The sequence below is a fragment of the Trichomycterus rosablanca genome, chromosome 3 (assembly GCF_030014385.1).
Source record: "Trichomycterus rosablanca isolate fTriRos1 chromosome 3, fTriRos1.hap1, whole genome shotgun sequence".
NCBI classification, from domain to species: domain Eukaryota; kingdom Metazoa; phylum Chordata; class Actinopteri; order Siluriformes; family Trichomycteridae; genus Trichomycterus; species Trichomycterus rosablanca.
The window spans coordinates 43695959-43713487 of NC_085990.1; the positions used below are offsets into that span (position 1 = coordinate 43695959).

At 38.2% G+C, this 17529-nt stretch overlaps 1 protein-coding gene across 1 annotated transcript; it reads right to left on the reverse strand.

Moving 5' to 3' along the window:
• Positions 1-945: 945 nt before the first annotated feature.
• utp11 (UTP11 small subunit processome component) lies at positions 946-9018 on the reverse strand. The gene is made up of 8 exons (XM_062992143.1): positions 8870-9018; positions 8465-8526; positions 7424-7526; positions 6891-7007; positions 6677-6770; positions 4401-4531; positions 1468-1578; positions 946-1096 (listed from the first exon to the last, which is right to left on the reverse strand). Exons 1-8 carry the CDS (start codon positions 8927-8929, stop codon positions 1013-1015), a joined length of 762 nt encoding a protein of 253 aa, XP_062848213.1. The 5' UTR covers positions 8930-9018; the 3' UTR covers positions 946-1012.
• Positions 9019-17529: the final 8511 nt, after the last annotated feature.

The window sequence follows — 17529 nt, forward strand, 5'->3', positions numbered from 1 at the left end:
TTATCAACTTACACTGATCCTTCTGTATGTTTTTGGCTGGATCCCCACAATGAGAATATAACCAAACACCTCAACCAGTGCTAAGGACAGAACCCATATCCCCAGCTTTTATTTAATTATGCATGTAGTTTTAAACAAAAAAAATGTTGAATAATAATATCATTTTGGATAACATCAATAGAAAAATTAATTTATTTAAGCATCAGAGCACAAATCCTAAATGCTTAAGAAATGAGATTAAAAGAGATTTTTGGCATAAGTGTAACAAATTCTATAACTAGGGTTCAAATCTCAGCAGTGCCATCAGCCGAACATGAACATGGGCATCTACATGGACATGATTGTCCTGGGGGGGATGAGGGGTGAAAGGGACCAAAACAGCCTAGCTTTTGTGAGACACACTTTCAGTGCTGGTCCCAAGTCCGGATAGAAATAGGCTTGTGTCTGGAAGGCTTGTGTTTTTTTTTTTTTTTAAAAAGGGATAATTACTCAAGAGCTCAACTTTCAAAAAAGCATTGTACAGTAACAAGTATTTACAAAAAATGTATTAATTATTAATAGTTTTGTATAATATGCAGCCTTCAATTTATTGGACATTTATTTACTTTTGAAATATAATCAGATTCCCCAAAAAAAAAAGTCAAGGACTGAAATGAACCGTCTCGTTTGTCTCCATTAATAGAATTCACCAAGTGCGCTATTGTGCAGTGCGCTATTCTACTGCCACCTACTGATATGTATTAATACCTACACAATTGTACTACATACAGATTTGTTTAATGAAGTACAGTATAACTCACAGCCATAAAAGTTCTTTGCATATGTACACACATTTATAGAATAATCAAAAAACACCTTTTTGAATGAAGGTTGCTATCAAAATCCATCTTGCACCAGATAGAAGTCGGCCAGAGCAAAGACCTAATCACCAATAAACATGAGGGCTTTGTAACATGGTGCTGTTTTAATCAAGTAATCAAAATAATACATTTAGACAGATGGTTATTAAATATTATCTTTTCCTCCTGGCTTCAAATTTGTAGATAGCCGGAGCACTGGACGTCTCCTTTCGCACTTTTACTTTCTTGTTCTTGTCCTGTGGGCGATAAGCAATAGCCTCTATTAATCATAAAGCTTCAAGTCATCTAAGTATTCAGATTTAAGATAATTTAAGATAGCCTTTTTATTATCCCACAGGGGAAATTTGCAAAGTTACAGCAGCTTTCAGGAATATAGAGATATAAAAAATGTTTATACATACATTAAAAAAATGGAAATGTAAAAAATTAAGTCTTTAAAAAGTATTGCACTGAAAGGTACTACACAAGTTAACAATTTTAAAGGTATTACACATGGTTCAAGTTTACTTTGAATGCAGATATAAAACCATATAATTTAAGTGATGGTGATTTTGTGATTGTCTAAATGACAGGAGTAGCTGCATATATAATTAAATGGAGTGCTCACCTGAAGGTCTTTGCGAGTTTGGATCTTTTGGCTGATGACAAACATTTTTTTCTCTCTGTCAATACGCTGGGAAAGTTCCTCATACCGAACCTTTCTCTGCTTGGCCAGACTCTGGAGTTTGAAATAAGCAATAATTACTACATAAACACACTTACATAAACATACTTTTTTTGTCTCCAGATACCACTGTCAGGACAGTGGTGACCTAGTGGGTAGAGCTTTGGGTTATCAATCTGCTATGCAGACCCTAGTGGGTCCTTGAGCAAGGCCCCTAACCCTGTCTGCTCCAGGGGTGCTGTACAATGGCTGACCCTACGCTCTGACCCCAGCTAGCAGACAAGTTGCGATATGCAACATACATAAATAGGTTGGAACAGAGGCAAAATAAGAGTAAAACGGTACAAAATGTTGAAGTTATACCCATTATCATTTGCACCTGCACTTTACATAAAACTTTCTACCTCACACATTTCAGCATAATTATATATCTATATACGTATGTATAGTTACTTATTTTACATACATTATACATACCTAGCATTCCCATTCCTATGCTTTTTATTAGAGATGGGACGATCGGGGTTTTTGGCACCGATTCCGATCTCCGATCTCCTTTCAGGGACATCGGCCGATTGCGATCGGGGGGGTGGGGGATTTAGCAGTAAATAAAATAAATAAACTTAAAAAGAGCCTCACAGTGAAGATAAACCGGAGCAGCGCGTGTGTGTGTGTGTGTGTGTGTTTGTGCCTTTAGAAGAGACGCTTTGTTCACTGTATCGCTATAAGTGATTCATTGATTCACGAGTCATTTTTCGCGAAGCGTAAGTTTCTCTTCTCAGTTATCTCTCCGTGTTTACTGTTATTAATTAAATGTCGTGGTTTTAAATAAACACCAACTAATACAGAACATTTTGTGTGACTCTCTTACATTAAAAAGCTTCATTAAAAAGCTTAATTAAACTGCTATTACCACAGATCTGTAACCGACCGTCAGACTCGTTCCGTCTAAGGAGCTAAAAGTTCAGCAGATGATCCTGAACTAACGAATTTGGTAATGAATAAACTTTTGCCTCTGATTGGCTCTGTAACGTTTTCTGTTCTCATCTACATCACAAGTAAGAACCGCTTACGATTTACCAAAGTGAACCAGGAGTTTATATAACGTGCTGATAGAATCGACTCAGATGTGACCGGGTTGAATTATCTTTTTAAAGTAAATATTACAATCAGCAAAATTACATCGTATGTATGATGCACAACGTTAATGATGTTATTTAAGGTCATGAAGAGCTTTCATTGTGGTTTCTGTACGATGGTTGATGAATGGTGATGTGATGGTTGGTGCTTCGTAGCTCAAAGTCCGGATCAATCCACTGAGCTGTTAACTTAACGTGGTCTTTATATATCACACGATCGGATCGGCTACTTTTAGGAAATGTCGCCGATCGCCGATAGCATATTTTGATTAAAAATCGGCCGATACCGATTCATATCCGATCGATCGTCCCATCTCTACTTTTTATTATTGTTATTATTATTATTATTATTATGTATATATTACTATGTATATAGACCTAATATATGTACCATAGATATGTACGTTTACTTGTGTTTTTTGCACAATGCTACTATGTAACTGTACTGAGCAATAACAAAGTTAAATCAATCTATCCATCCATCCATCCGTCCGTCCGTCCGTCCGTCCATCCATCCATCCATCCCACAAAAAAGCAGGTGAACTGGTAACAGGTGAGAGAATCATGACTGGGTATAAAAGGACAATCCACCAAAGACTCAAAACTTTACAAGCAAATCATCAGTCATGGCTCACCACTTTATCAGCACAAACTGCAAATCATTTTGGTCTTTTACCATCTGTGATACAATATATTGGGTAACCAACAAAATCTCAGCGCGAGTGACCTTCAAGCCCTCAGATGATACTGCATAAAAAACATCATACAACTGTGATGAATACAGCCGCATGGGTTCTCCATCCCATAGACAAAAAAGATCAAACATCAAAATTCAACATCTGTCATGTTAATAAGGTGCAACAGTGCTCAAAGTTGATTTGCATTTGTTTGAGGGTAACATTAACATGTTATGAAGGCAAACAGTGCAATGTGATTTTTGAAAGACATGCTGTCATTAAGAAATCATATTCTGGTAAGTCCATGTGTTTTTTCAGTAAGACAATGCCAGGCCTCATTCTGCAAGCAATGCAACAGCGTGGCTTCATAGACGCAGCGTGTCTTTGTTTTACTGTGGTGTCTGCAGTCTGGATCTTTCTCCTATTAATTATTTATTTATTTTATTAGGATTTTAACGTCATGTTTTACACACTTTGGTTACATTCATGACAGGACAGGTGGTCACTGGTTACACAAGATTCATCAGTTCAAGTTTAATGTCAAATTCAATGTCAAATTTAGTATCTCCCAATTCACTTCACTTGCACTTCTTTGGACTGTGGGAGGAAATTGGAGCCCCTGGTGGAAACCCACACGACATGAAGAGAACATGCAACTACACAGAAAGGACCCGAACCTCTCCACCTGGGACTCGAACCCAAGACATTGTTGCTGTGATGCAACAGTGCTACCCACCGAGCCACTGTGCCGCCCTATTGATAATTTATGATGCATAGAAGAGATGAATCAGAAAAACTGCCACCACAGATTGTTAAGCAGCTGAAGCTGAAATTTGTTGCAAAACCACAAGTTAGTATCCTGTTTCCCAAATCATTAAAAAGTGTAATTAATAGGAAACATAATGTAACATAGTGGTAAACATGGCTCCGTCCCAACTTTGAGTGTGTTTATACCATGCATTAGAAAATATAATTAAGTTGGTCAGTAAAAACATATATTTTTTACATGTCAGTTAAGTGTATTCCAGACATCTATCAAAATCACAGATTCGTTTTCTACCTTCAATTCCCGTGAAGTCACAGCTCCCAGAATCTTCTTGTTTATTAGAGTGTCCACTGTAGGTCTGTTATAAACTCTGTCTACCAGCTCAGGTACTGTGTTCAGGTGTGTGACTAGGTCAAAATCTGCCACTGTCAAGAAATAAAGCTGGTTTTAGTAACACAAACATCTGTAGAGGAACAGAGAATCATTATACTGAAATGAACATTAGAAACAACAAATAACTAATAGGTTAAAACAGCGCTGTTTTAATGTCATTTCATTACAAATGGCAAACAATTAGTATTTTCATTAAGACAGGCACTGAGATTGAAAGTGTACTTTAGCATCTATACATTAGATTGGTAGTAGTGGCTCAGTGGTTAACGCATTACACTAGTGATCAAAATCAAGACCCACCACCACCAAATTGCCAGTTAGACCCCTGAGCAAGGCCATTAACCCTATGTTGCTTGCATTTTATTTAGTAACAAATGCAAGTTGCGTTGGATAAAAGTGCCTACTAAATGCCATATATTACAAATGTTCAAATGTAGGGATGTAACGATACACTCTACCCATGATGCAATGCGATTCACGATACTGGGTTCACAATACGAATTTTTTCCCGATTTTTCAAACTGAAATTGAAGACAAATTATGACAAAGTTTCCTTTTATTATTTCTCTTGAAAAAAATCAAATTAAATAAAATACTGATTATCTTTTATTTTTCTAAATAATGAATGTCCTTTTATTTCTGAGGTAGGTACAAACTATGCAAAACAATTTTCAATTAAGCCCAATTTGGCTGAAAACCCCAGAATCTGGCAACCAGGCATATAGCGCCAGTGACGTCAACCAAGCAAGGTGTATAGCGCCAGTGCCCTCTGCTCTTTAAAGTGAATATCGATTCATTTTACATGTCAAATCAATTTGAATCATGGAATTTTTACACCGGTTAACTGTCTTGTGGTGCATCGTTACATCCCTTACTTTCAAAAAATTAAAGACAGCAAGTCCTTTTTATGCTTTTTGTCATGAAACCTATGCTAAACTATTAGGTGTAAACAGAGACAATTTAGGGAGAACTAGCTGAGATTGAAATGATTTCAAGCATAATAGTGAACATAGCAGTAATATTACATGGAGTCCCTTTATACAATATTTAGAATTTAGTTTTGTAGAGGAACCAGAATTGCCAACCAGCAGGGCAAATACCAAATGACTTAAACAGAATAACTATTCATAAGTCTTTTTTATTTAAATATTAGTCTGGCTTACAGTTATAGACATCTCCTAATTTAGATTTATTTATTTTTTAGGATTTTAATGTCATGTTTTACACTTTGGTTACATTCATGACAGGAACGGTAGTTACTCATTACACAAGATTCATCAGTTCACAAGCTTATATTGAACACAGTCAAGGACAATTTAGTGTCTCCAATTCACCTCACTTGCATGTCTTTGGACTGTGGGAGGAAACCGGACAACCCGGAGGAAACCCACGCAGACACGGGGAGAACATGCAAACTCCACACAGAAAGGACCCGGACTGCCCCACCTGGGGATCAAACCCAGGACCTGCTTGCTGTAAAGCAACAGTGCTACCCACTCAGCCAGTGCAACCCACTAGCAATTCTTAGAAGTGCTAGTGCTTCCAAGAATTTAAGCAGTTAACTGGCTGAGATAGAAATGGTTTCAAACCTAATAGTGAACGTGGCAGTCTTACAGTATTACAGGGTGTCCCTATATTCAATTGCCAAAACTTAGTTAAAAAGAAATAGTAAGAACCAGAATTGCCAACCAGCAGGGCAAATCCTAAATTACGTGAATAGAATAATACAACAGCTGAATTGTGAAGAATGTCCTGGATTGCCGAATCTACAATGTAAAAGCAGTTTAGTAGAATAAAATGTTGGGAACAATTGAGCTCGACTAACACAAACTTTTCATAAGTTTTGTGTAATATTTTTATTTAAACATTAGCTTAAAGTTTGGCAATCATAGACATCTCCTAATTTAGAAAGATGCCTGATTCCATCTGTTCCTTGTATGGTATCTGGCATAAATATGCTACCTCTGCTTTATTAGCCTATTCTGTCTAATTCAACAAAGCTCAAAGCTCTGTAGATGTAAAAATATTACAAGATTACAGTGTTACGGATAATTGCAGAGATAGACAGTTATCAGTTCAATTAATCTGACAATCCCCATGGCAGCCCACATTTTCTATTATCAATTTACAACAATGTTATTTTTATCTGTCAAACTGGTTCCATAGTTTAGGCTTACCTTGCTTTTTGGTATCCACAAAAAAGACATGATTGTTTTTCTTTTTACCATTTGCGTCCAAAAGATGCAGTTCAGACTTTAATCTCTCGATTTTCTGCAAGAACAAACTTCATTTTAAGTCTGAACTCATGAAAAAATAATTCCAGAGACCAGATGTAAACATAGTACTTGTCTGTCTTGATAGTGTTGGTACAGAATTTAAGAGGTTTACTACCTTCGCCTCTGCCACCCTTTTCATCTCCACATATCCAATATCCTGAGTTCTCATGACTTTCTTCTGCTCCTCAGTCATTTCTTCCTCTGGTTTTGGTTTATTCACATGCACACCATCCTACCATCAGGTAAAGATAATGAAAACATATGCATTCCACACATTCAGTAAGATTTTCTTTTAATTTTTAATTTTATTTTATGAATAAAGACAAGAGGACTTGAGCTTCTGAAAAAAAGTATTCTTAGCAGAAACCAAACCGAGTCTGGTAAAATAGGTGTGACTGGGTAGTGATGTACTTTTTTCTTGTCAATTAAATAGACTTTTAAGCGGTAAATTACAAAACACAGTTTACTGTTTTTTAACATTTGTTCCCAGGATCTTAGCTACCTACAGTATTTTATGTGAAACTGCCTGCAACTCAGGAAGGTTAATCACAAACTAATCAATGAAACATCGTCAGTGATTAGGGTAAGTATATGTCTGATTATAAAACAGACAAACAAATAAATACATTTAAAAAACAGAAAACATACCTTTAACTGAGTGTTTATCATTTTATAGTAAAATTCATCTGGGTTCTTGTCCATTGCCTTCTTACGTAAGGCATTAAGGGTCTTCTGTTTACGATGGTAGTCACTAAGTAGAAAAAAGAAGCATAAACATTACTGGTCAGATATATAAGGTGCATTTTATCAGCTCCAATTACCGTATAGGAGCACTTTGTAGTTCTACAATTGCTGACTGTAGTCCATCCGTTTCTCTGCATGCTTTGTTCGCCCCCTTTCATGCTGTTGTTCAATGGTCAGGACCCCCACAGGACCACCACAGAGCAGGTATTATTTAGGTGGTTGATCATTCTCGACAATGCCATGGTGGTGGTGTGTTAGTGCGTGTTGTGCTGGTATGAGTGGATCAGACACAGCAGCGCTGCTGGCGTTTTTAAATACCGTGTCCACTCACTGTCCACTATATTAGACACTCCTACCTAGTTGGTCCACCTTGTACATCTCATCTATTACTGCTGTTTGAGTTGGGTCATCTTCTAGACCTTCATCAGTGGTCACAGGACGCTACCCACGGGGCGCTGTTGGCTGCATATATTTTTGGTTGGTGGACTATTCTCAGTCCAGGGACAGTGAGGTGTTTAAAAACTCCATCAGTGCTGCTGTGTCTGATCCACTCATACCAGCACAACACACACTAACACACCACCACCATGTCAGTGTCACTGCAGTGTGGGGAATGATCCACCACCCAAATAATACCTGCTCTGTGGTGGTCCTGTGGGGGTCCTGACCATTAAAGAACAGCATGAAAGGGGGCTAACAAAGCATGCAGAGAAACAGATGGACTACAGTCAGTAATTGTAGAACTACAAAGTGCTTCTATGTGGTAAAGTGGAGCTGATAAAATGGACAGTGAGTGTAGAAACAAGGAGGTGGTTTTAATGTTATGGTTGATCGGTGTATGTAAATGAATGCAGTAAATGTAAATAACTAGAACACTAATAGATATAATAATGAAATTGTTGATCAATCGTTATATAAAAGTTGACTTAAATGGGAGGTACTCACTCTGCACGAAGTTTGTAATCCTTCTTCTTCTCCAACAGTCCTAAATGTTTTCTGGACCCCGGCTGCGTAATAAACAAACAACAAATCAACAATCAACAAGGTTGTGAATCAAATGAAGTGAGTCGACTCCGTGTCAGCTTTGTTTTTAGCTCATACCGACTCAGTAAACATGCTAACTTATGAAGGAAGCCTGCTTACACTAGCTGGTTTTGCTACCACATGGTTTGCACCGATTGTTTGCTTAACATTTTATCTAGTTTATCCGGCTTTTACATTTCAGAAACAAAGCTGAATGAAAACATTAGGCTGTTGTGGTTGGAAGCTAGCTAGCATACATAGGCTAACATAGCCTTGTTTTCTAGCAACACCAACAGACATGTTTAAACTGTTATACACAGACATTACCTGAGATCGCTCTTTGTGATCTCGCTGTTTGGATTTCAGGGCTTTTCTAAACGAAGACATGTCTGTTAATACTGATGTACAATCCCACAGCAGTAAGAAATGACTTGATCAGCTGAACAGCTAGTGTAATCCTACCGGTAACTGCTTCACTCACATGTACAGCGATGCTACTCACACGTGGGTGCACTGCAGCAATATACTTATGATTCACATCAGCAGATTCGAATGTTTTTATGTACTCTTAATATATATGCGCTGTAGCGATACAAAACATACATTGTAAATTATATTTGTTTATTTAAATATTTGAGAACATTCAAGTAATAAGAGGAAAAGAAAACGCTTTTGAAAATTAAATAAAAAAATAAAAACTAGAATAAAAATAACATAATAAAATAATAAAATAATAATAAAAAATAAAATAATAATAATAATTATAATAATAAAAATGAAAAATAATAATACAAATAATAATAAAAATAAATAAATAAATAAATAAATAAAAACAGGGTTGGAAAACTGACTAGTCCCAGATTTAGTAGTTTGTAGAGCCACTTTTTGCTTTAATTACAGCCATTACTCTGTATATGTTCCAAACAGCTTTGTACACCTAGACTGGACAATATTTGCACATTCTTCCTTATAGAATTTGAGTTTTAGTTACATTTTCTAGGTGTCTAGCAATGTACTTCTCTCAAGTCCATCCACAGATTTTCAGATTTATGTTAGGGCTCTGGCATGGCCATTAATAGACATTCAAGTTCCTAAAGCCACTGCTTTTTTTTTTTCTTTTCTTCTTTGAAAGGAAGTGTTTTTAGGATTATTGCTTTGCTAAAAGGTGAACCTCCTTCTATTTTCAGCTGTCTTTCATATGGTTGCATAGAGTTAGAGTTAGTTTTCCTTAACGATTTGGATGTACTTGGCATCCATATTCCCTTCAGTCCCAACCAATTACCGAATACCTCCTGAAGAGCAACATCCCCATAACATAATGTTGCCACCTCTGTACTTTACTGTATGTACAGTGTATTTTCAGTGGTATGATGTGTTTGGTTTTTTGGTTCAGTCCATAAAGTTCAGTTTGTTCTCAGAGGTCATAAAACATGGCATTAGAGTGTTAAGCAAAGAACTTTTCAGGGGCAGTTACTTTCTTGCCACCCTGGCATACAGGTAAAAGCTTGTAAGATTGTTGTCACATGCACAGACCAACCAATCTCAGCCATTCCATACATGCTTATACACCGATCAGCCATAACATTAAAACCACCTCCTTGTTTCTACACTCACTGTCCATTTTATTAGCTCCACTTACCATATAGAAGCACTTTGTAGCTCTACAATTATTGACTGTAGTCCATCTGTTTCTCTGCATGCTTTGTTAGCCCCATTTCATGCTGTTCTTTAATGGTCAGGACCCCCACAGGACCACTACAAAGTAGGTATTATTTGGGTGGTGGATCATTCTCAGCACTGCAGTGACACTGACATGGTGGTGGTGTGTTAGTGTGTGTTGTGCAGGTATGAGTGGATCAGACACAGCAGCGCTGCTGGAGTTTTTAAACACCTCACTGTCACTGCCAGACTGAGAATAGTCCACCAACCAAAAATATCCAGCCAACAGCGCCCTGTGGGCAGCGTCCTGTGATCACTGATGAAGGTCTAGAAGATGACCAACTCAAACAGCAGCAATAGATGAGCGATCGTCTCTGACTTTACATCTACAAGGTGGACCAACTAGGTAGGAGTGTCTAATAGAGTGGACAGTGAGTGGACACGGTATTTAAAAACTCCAGCAGCGCTGCTGTGTCAGATCCACTCATACCAGCACAACACACACTAACACACCACCACCATGACAGTGTCACTGCAGTGCTGAGAATGATCCACCACCTAAATAATACCTGCTCTGTGGTGGTCCTGTAGGGGTCCTGACCATTGAAGAACAGGGTGAAAGCAGGCTAAAAAAAGTATGCAGAGAAACAGATGGACTACAGTCAGTAATTGTAGAAGTACAAAGTGCTTCTATATGGTAAGTGGAGCTGATAAAATAAACAGTGAGTGTAGAAACAAGGAGGTGGTTTTAATGTTATGGCTGATCAGTGTATTTATACGTTATTCAACCAAAGCATTATAAGTCATTTCTTTGTACTTTTGTCTGTTTAATTAAGGTTGAGGAGACTTAACAAATTACATATTCTTGTTTATTACAATTTACAAAATGTCCCAACGTCTGTTTTTTAATGTTTAAAAAGTACTTGCAGAAAGGTTCGATCCATGACTTTGGTAGATACTGTTCAGTCTGTTACTGTTACATAATTAAAATTTGAATATGCATTAAAATGGGTTAAGGCACAAATGACAAACTGTATAGTAAAATATTTTACAGTTAAAAATACTAGGTTAAGTATGCCCAAAAGTCCTACAATGCCTAAACATGTACCTACAAAATCTCAACACAAGGGGGCAGTGTTTTCTATATATAAACCTCGCCCTGTACACTGTATTTATTGCTCGGAGTAGAGAAAGCACATTAATTGAGTTGATTCACCGCGACCATGTATGGACAGTAGAACTGTAAATAAAACTTCAGCTTTCTCACTATGACACATTTTGATTTAAACCTGCTGCCGCTTCTTGCTCTCATCCCTCTCCAACTCCAGGTCACCAGGACACTAAGCATACACCAGCACATTCACTTTATATGGCCATCTGATCAGTGGCATTTATCATGAGAATCTGTTTTCTCTGCTGTGTTGCATAACCTGGAGTCTGGAGAAGAGCATCGTAACAAAAGCACATGCTGATCCACTAAATTTATGTGTTCTTGGCTGCAATCTTGGCTGCAGTGTTGACACTTTGGTGACAGTAATGAAGGCCTGCATCTGTCACAGAGACTGGTTAACACTAACACATAATAACTGTGTTTCTGTAAAATGTTTGTTTTATTGTCCTGAGACTCAGATCTCCAATCCTAACTTCCTTCCAAACAGTTTCCACATATCAGTGTGAGAATTCTCAGAGACAGAAGACACCTGTATATATCTCAGTCATTACAGTCATTTATTCCACTTGTGCTTCCTGGAATAAATGGAAAAAAAAACACTGAAAGTTATCATCAACGTCAAAACAAGCAGAAAAAACACACTAGCAAACATTTATACAAGAGTCTATTGTTTTGATTCAAAATGAGTAGTCATCAACAGAGTCACAACAGACAGTGCAATTGGTGTGACCGCACCGAGGTCATGGTAATCTGGCCGGTTGTTGATGGGATTAAATATATATTTTAAAGGCAATTCAAAACTAGACACATTCTGCAGTGCTGAGAATGATCCAACACCTGACCATTGAAGAACAGGGTGAAAGCAGTCTAAACAAGTATGTAGAGAAATAGATGGACTACAGTCAGTAATTGCTGAACTACAAAGTGCTTCTGACAAAGTGGAGCTGATAAAATGGACAGTGAATGTAGAAACAAGAAGGTGGTCATAATGTTATGCATCATCAGTGTATATTGTGTCATTTTGTGGGGCCAAGCAAAGCTTATAGTACTCAAAACCTTTATTATATACATGATGAAATTAAAACTTTTTATATTCCATGACAGTAGAATAAGCCACAGACATATAAAAAGTCCCAGTCATACAAAAAACCATACCGTAATATACCGTAAAACCTTCAGAATCTTAAAAAATACTGTAATACAAATTTTTGGTCATACCACCCAGCCCTGAAACAAACCATAATTAACAAAACTAATTCAAACATATTTGAGAATAAATGTAAGGTGATCATTTTGCCTGACCGACCAAGAGCAGATTCAAACTCCCCATCCCTCAGCAACAGTGGGTCACCATACACCCTACAGCTGTCCCATACAAAATCATGTTCCCATATGGCCCAAAGTGTGTAGACAACTGCAGATATCATAAAAATCCCTTCCACTATTACAGCCATTACTAATTTTCTGGGCTGATTTTCCACAAGATGTTGGAACGTGTCTCTGGGAATTTTTGGCTATTTAGTAAAAAGTGCATTTGTGAGGTAGGGTACCCAATATAACAGACAAACTAGTGCTGGGCAGTATGACGGAACATTCGGCAAACCGTCTTTGATTCCTCATACGGTATGGATTTTTCATATACCACCATACTGTAACATAGTTCATTTTCACAGCTGTAAGCTTCAATAGGGTGCAAATCATATAATATTGTTCGTCGATAAAAGCACTATGGAGCGCCGGGCAGATTAAGCTCACAGGTAGCATAAGCATGACAGTGTTAACAGATGAGAGATGTTTCCTCAATATGATGAAAAAAAAAACATAAACAGATGGAGGATAAAGAGAGGAATATATAAACCAAATATGCACCGGAGGAACCAGCCGAAGAAATTAGCCATGTCGGCAGTTTAGAACAGACTAAAACACTATTATCTGTAATGTTTGTCGAGCCACGGCTGTTGAAAACAACAACATTACGAACGCACTTACAATCCACATATGCAAGGACACGATTCCCCTATAGACCGTCAAGAAAGGAGCTTTCAGAGCAATAATTAAAACACTGGATTCCAGGTATGTCTTACAGGGCGAGAATATTTCAGCTCAGTCGCTATTTCAACATTACAAGTGAATTGGAATCGGAGATATTTAAAGTCGTCCACTTTTTTACAACAGACCTGTAGTGAAGTTGTACAGTGGAGTTTGCAAACGTTGTTTTATTAGTTAAATGGAGAATTAAGGTTAATTGTACAATACTTAAATATTAAATAAACAATAAACATGGTATTTATTGCAACTGTTTCACACGTACTGATTCCATCATATACTGTGTTTGTGGGGCCAAGCAAAGTGGTCCCCAACCTTTTTTGCATGATGGACCGGTTTCATATAAGATGTAATTTCATGGAACGGCAGGGGTGTGGGGATTTGAAATAGAATAACTATAAAATGGAAAGTCAGTGAATCCTGAGCTTTTTTCACTGCAACGAGACGCTGCTCCCATCTAGTGGTGATTGGGGACAATAACACCCAAAGAGTATTGCAAATGTAATTACTCTTGTAGGGATCTCTAATTATTTATTCTTTCTGTGCGGCCCGGTGGTTAGGGACCACTGATATACATGGTGAAATTAAAACTTTTTATAATCCATGTACTTATGACATGAGAATAAGCCACAGACATACAGTAAAAGCATCAGAATCTTAAAAAATACTGTGATACAAATTTTTGGTCATACCGCCCAGCCCTAAAACAAACCATAATTAGAGTATTAGAGTAACCATTATTAGAACAATAATTAAAAAGAAGATATGTAATCCACAGTGTTTTCCTCTTAACTGCAAACTTTGCTTATTTTAAATGACAAGAAATTCGTTTATACATGGCATGCAGAATGGAAGAAACCCTGGATGCAGTCATTTTTTCCATATTGAGACACATCCTATTATGTCCTGGCTGAAATGGGATTTGGGAGGGGTCCACCACTAGAATACCTCACAAAATTTAACATGGATAAAATCAGGAGTCTTGCGCACAGCTCAAGTCAAGTCAAATGTATTTGTATAGCACTTTTTACAATGAACATTGTCTTAAAGCAACTTTACAGAATCCAGGACCAACAGACCAAAAAACCCTGTTGAACAAGCCCAGGGCAACAGTGGTAAGGAAAAACTCCCTTAAAAATACAGGAAGAAACCCTGAGAGGAACCAGACTCAGCAGGGACCCCCATCCTCCTTGGGTGGCCTGGAGAATAATTTGAATAAATAGGATTTACACAAATCAAACATACACAAAATTTAATTAAACTAAAAGTTATAACTAGTAAAAAATAATTGGAGTTCTTCATTATTTGTCTGTGATGAAGTCCGTAGTGAGTTCTTGAAATTTTTGGTGCAAACAAGCCAGGTTTCCGTCACATCTAGCAGGAGCAGCATTGTTGGCACAGCAGTCTCGATGTGCAGTCTTTAACCTCAGGGTAAAACAACAGAAGATGTAGTTAAAATGTGAAATCAGTAAGAGTAAAATGTCAGTTTTTCAGAGAGTAGCTTTAGACTCCGGCACCCCTAATTATTACAGCATAACTAAAAAGGAGAGCGAGCAGGTAATAAAGTCATAAAGGTAACCAAGCTACTAGGCATTATGTCTAAAAAGTGTTATGGAATGTAGGTCTGTCCTTCAGTCTATGTGGTTAGAAGATAACTGCTAGGATATAAGATGAGTCAAACAAAGTGTTCAACAAAGGGCAAATGCTAAAATAATAGGACATGGGGGCAAGGCTGGTGATGGACCAAAGTGTGAAGAATGCCTTTTCTTGACAGACATATTACTGTTTGGTTTCTAAGAAGGCTGAGAAAGTAACACAAATGACATAATACTGCTGGGCAGTAGCTGAGCTCACAGTGCTGGAATGTCTATGTTGGCCACAATAATGTTCCTTCAGCCCCCTACCCAGAGGGGAAGACCATTATCATCAGAGGGGCCCCATCTCCCACATTCTTCCTGTATGTGCCATAGGCTTCTGCAGCCATAACTCAGCTTCTTAAACTTAGTTTGACTATTGTTATTTTTTCTTTTGATTCTAGTGATTTACTGTATATGGCCAAAATATGTATGTATAACACATTTTAATAAGCTTGTTGGACACCTTATTCCATAACACCAAAAACAAATATGGAGTTGGTGTCAACTTTGCATCTATAATAGTCATAGGACTTAAAATTGGAAAAGAATTTAGATTTTATTAGCAGCTTTTACCAAGAGGTCACTTTGAAAATTGGAGTCCAGGTTGTATCTACCAGTGCACTGTTAAACAGTGTATTACAAAAGGTAAATAAGCATCATATCTCTGCAATAATAATAAGCTGCTAAACTATTATATAACTATTTGGCTAAGTCTTACCAGGGAGAACATGCAAACTCCCCACAAAAAGTACTCAGACCGCTCCACCTGGAAATCAAACCCTGGATCTCCTTGTTGTGACCGCCATGCCACCTGAGACATACATCACTTACCTGTATATAGATGACCCTTCTAAGGTACTTTAGTCCGTTAATGATGTCATGTCAGACCATAATGCAGTTCTTCACCTCACATATGATGGAGAATCTGGAATTTTTCAGCGTCTGAAGGAAGTTCAGGTACAGTTCAGCGTCCCCTTCCCATTTAATTACTGTTTTAAATACCATTCACTGTCCACTCTATTAGACACTCCTACCTATTTGGTCCACCTTGTAGTAGTAAAGTCAGAGATGATCGCTCATCTATTGCTGCTGTTTGAGTTGGTCATCTATTAGACCTTCATCAGTGGTCACAGGACGCTGCCCATGCATACGTACTTGACATGCATACGTACTTGAGACATCCTATTTTTAATCCATGGGGTTTAATATGATGTCGGCCCACCCTGTGCAGCTATAACAGCTTCAACTCTTTTGGGAAGGCTTTCCACAAGGTTTAGGAGTGTGTTTATGGGAATTTCTGACCATTCTTTCAGAAGCACATTTGTGAGGTCAGACACTGATGTTTGAACGAGAAGGCCTGGCTTGCAGTCTCTACCCTAATTCCTCCCAAAGGTGTTCTACTGGGTTGAGGTCAGGACTGTGCAGGCCAGTCAAGTTCTTCCACACCAGACTTGCTCATCCATGTTTTTATGGACCTCGCTTTGTGCACTGGTGCGCAGTCATGTTGGAACAGGAAGGGGCCATCCCCAAACTGTTCCCACAAAGTTGGGAGCATGAAATTGTACAAAATCTCTTGGTATGCTGAAGCATTAAGAATTCCTTTCACTGGAACTAAGGGGCCGAGCCCAACTCCTGAAAAACAACCCCACACCATAATCCCCCTCCAGCAAACTTTACACTCGGCACAATGCAGTCAGACAAGTACCGTTCTCCTGGCAACCACCAAACCCAGACTCGTCCATCGGATTTCCAGACAGAGAAGCGTGATTCGTCACTCCAGAGAACACGTCTCCACTGCTCTAGAGTCCAATGGCGGCTTGCTTTACACCACTACATCCAACCCTTTTCATTGCACTTGGTGATGTAAGGCTTGGATGCAGCTGCTCGGCCTTGGAAACCCATTCCATGAAGCTCTCTACACACTGTTCTTGAGCTATTCTGAAGGCCACATGAAGTTTGGAGGTCTGTAGCGATTGACTCTGCAGAAAGTTGGAGACCTCTGCGCACTCTGCGCCTCAGCATCCTCTGACCCCGCTCTGTCATTTTACGTGGCTACCACTTCGTGGCTGAGTTGCTGTCTTTCCCAATCGCTTCCACTTTGTTATAATATCAGTGACAGTTGACTGTGGAATATTTAGTGGAGAGGAAATGTCACAGCTGGACTTGTTGCACAGGTGGCATATCATGGTACCACGTTGGAATTCTCTGAGCTCCTGAGAGCAACCCATTCTTTCAGTAATGTTTGTAGAAGTTAGTCTGCATGCCTAGGTGCTTGGCTTTATACAGTGTATCACAAAAGTGAGTACACCCCTCACATTTCTGCAGATATTTAAGTATATCTTTTCATGGGACAACACTGACAAAATGACACTTTGACACAATGAAAAGTAGTCTGTGTGCAGCTTATATAACAGTGTAAATTTATTCTTCCCTCAAAATAACTCAATATACAGCCATTAATGTCTAAACCACCG